We start from the raw sequence: 1,473 nt of genomic DNA, 5'->3' as shown, positions 1-1,473 counted from the left end.
CCTTCTAAAATATTAAATTTTTTTTTACTTTGATTTGAGATTATAATTATGACTAATTAAAGCTAGTCAGCTCACATGGACATCAGTCATTTTCAATATTATTTGATAGCATGCACATAATGCATACTGTCCATGGTGAGTCTAATGAATTTTTATGATTTAAAAGGTATTTATATAATTAAAAGAAGCCTATACATCCACTTTGTGAAAAATATTTTTTTCTTATCCTTCTTTCCTATTGTTTCATGGTCATATTTTTCTAGTTATCTTAAATTTGATTCCAGAGACCTGTTTGTTTCCTTTTCTTTTTTCTGTGTTTTTCTCTTTCCTGGACACTAGAGAGAGAGAGAGAGAGAGAGAGAGAGAGGGTAAAAGTTATATAATATGATAGGGTCCAGCAACCAGCAGGGATATTTATTACATGCAAGTATGCAACCGCTCCAGTAGATGTCATACAACCACAGAGAGGAATATGACGCCAGTACTAGTACTACTAATACTAAAGGCTGAGTGGTCCAAGTGGAGCCTCTACCCTCCACTTCTTTATTCTTATGCTAGTTGCTACCATAGCTCATCCTACTCCACCTTTTGCTTCAAGTCACCCTGAACACATTCACAAAAAAAAAAAATTCAGTCGCAGAAATCTTATTGGTTAATCAAGCTGAATTCTATATAAATATATCATGAGTAGTGAGAGATTAATAGAGCATACTTGGAGCAGTCAGTGGAGGGGCTGATCTTGTAAGGAACGCTGACACCACACTTGCCCGGAAGCCCACTTGCAAGACCGAAATTGATGCCAGGGATGGAACCAGAAAAGGTTTTCAAGCACTTACAAGCGGCCTGGCGATCAACTGTGGTCTTAGCCGCGCTGTTGAGGCTCTTAATCCCACTGCAGCACCCAGCTGGCACTGAACCACCTTTCTGCAAGTAGCTAGCGCACGGGCCCACGGCAGATGCCACCTGACCACATGTTATGGTTGCTTCCACCGCCGCCGGTGCCGCCACCACCATGCATATCACCATCACACAAGCTAGCTTCACAGCTCCGGAGCTACCCATGATGACTACTCAGTGTCTGAGAAAATTAGTAAGGCTAGGAGAGAAGAGAAAGTGAAGGTCTGGAGAGTGATGATGGAAAAGGTTTCAACGAGGGATGTGTTTATATAGAGAAAGTGGTGGGTCTGGGCACCACTCAGTAAGGGGCATGCATGAGAGATGGGGAGGAATTGGTTGGCAGTTGGATTTAATTCCGTGATTTAATGCGCTTGCTTACTTTTCAATGTGTAGTTTGACATGCGATAATCATGGAGGATCGACACCCAACTTTTGATATCAATTACCCCTTATATATTTTGTACCATTGCCCTTTTTTTTTTTCTTAATCCTTCCAGCGTTTTCCATTTCTTGGTGGCATACTTCACATTTTATTCATGTTTGAGTGAAATTGGACGAAAATATTCAATACGATAC

General features: G+C 40.7%; 1 protein-coding gene across 1 annotated transcript; it reads right to left on the bottom strand.

Annotated features, from left to right (window-relative positions):
- Nucleotides 1–593: 593 nt before the first annotated feature.
- Nucleotides 594–1,062, bottom strand: LOC100232872 (lipid transfer protein). The gene is given in 2 exon segments (NM_001281191.1): nucleotides 594–603; nucleotides 713–1,062. Coding segments are annotated over 2 exon segments (360 nt in total).
- Between the last annotated feature and the right edge of the window lie 411 nt (nucleotides 1,063–1,473).

The sequence above is a fragment of the Vitis vinifera genome, chromosome 8 (assembly GCF_030704535.1).
Source record: "Vitis vinifera cultivar Pinot Noir 40024 chromosome 8, ASM3070453v1".
In the NCBI taxonomy this organism is placed as follows: Eukaryota; Viridiplantae; Streptophyta; class Magnoliopsida; order Vitales; family Vitaceae; genus Vitis; species Vitis vinifera.
The sequence above is the reverse complement of the archived record's forward strand: the minus strand, read 5'-3'. Positions and strand labels throughout refer to the sequence as shown.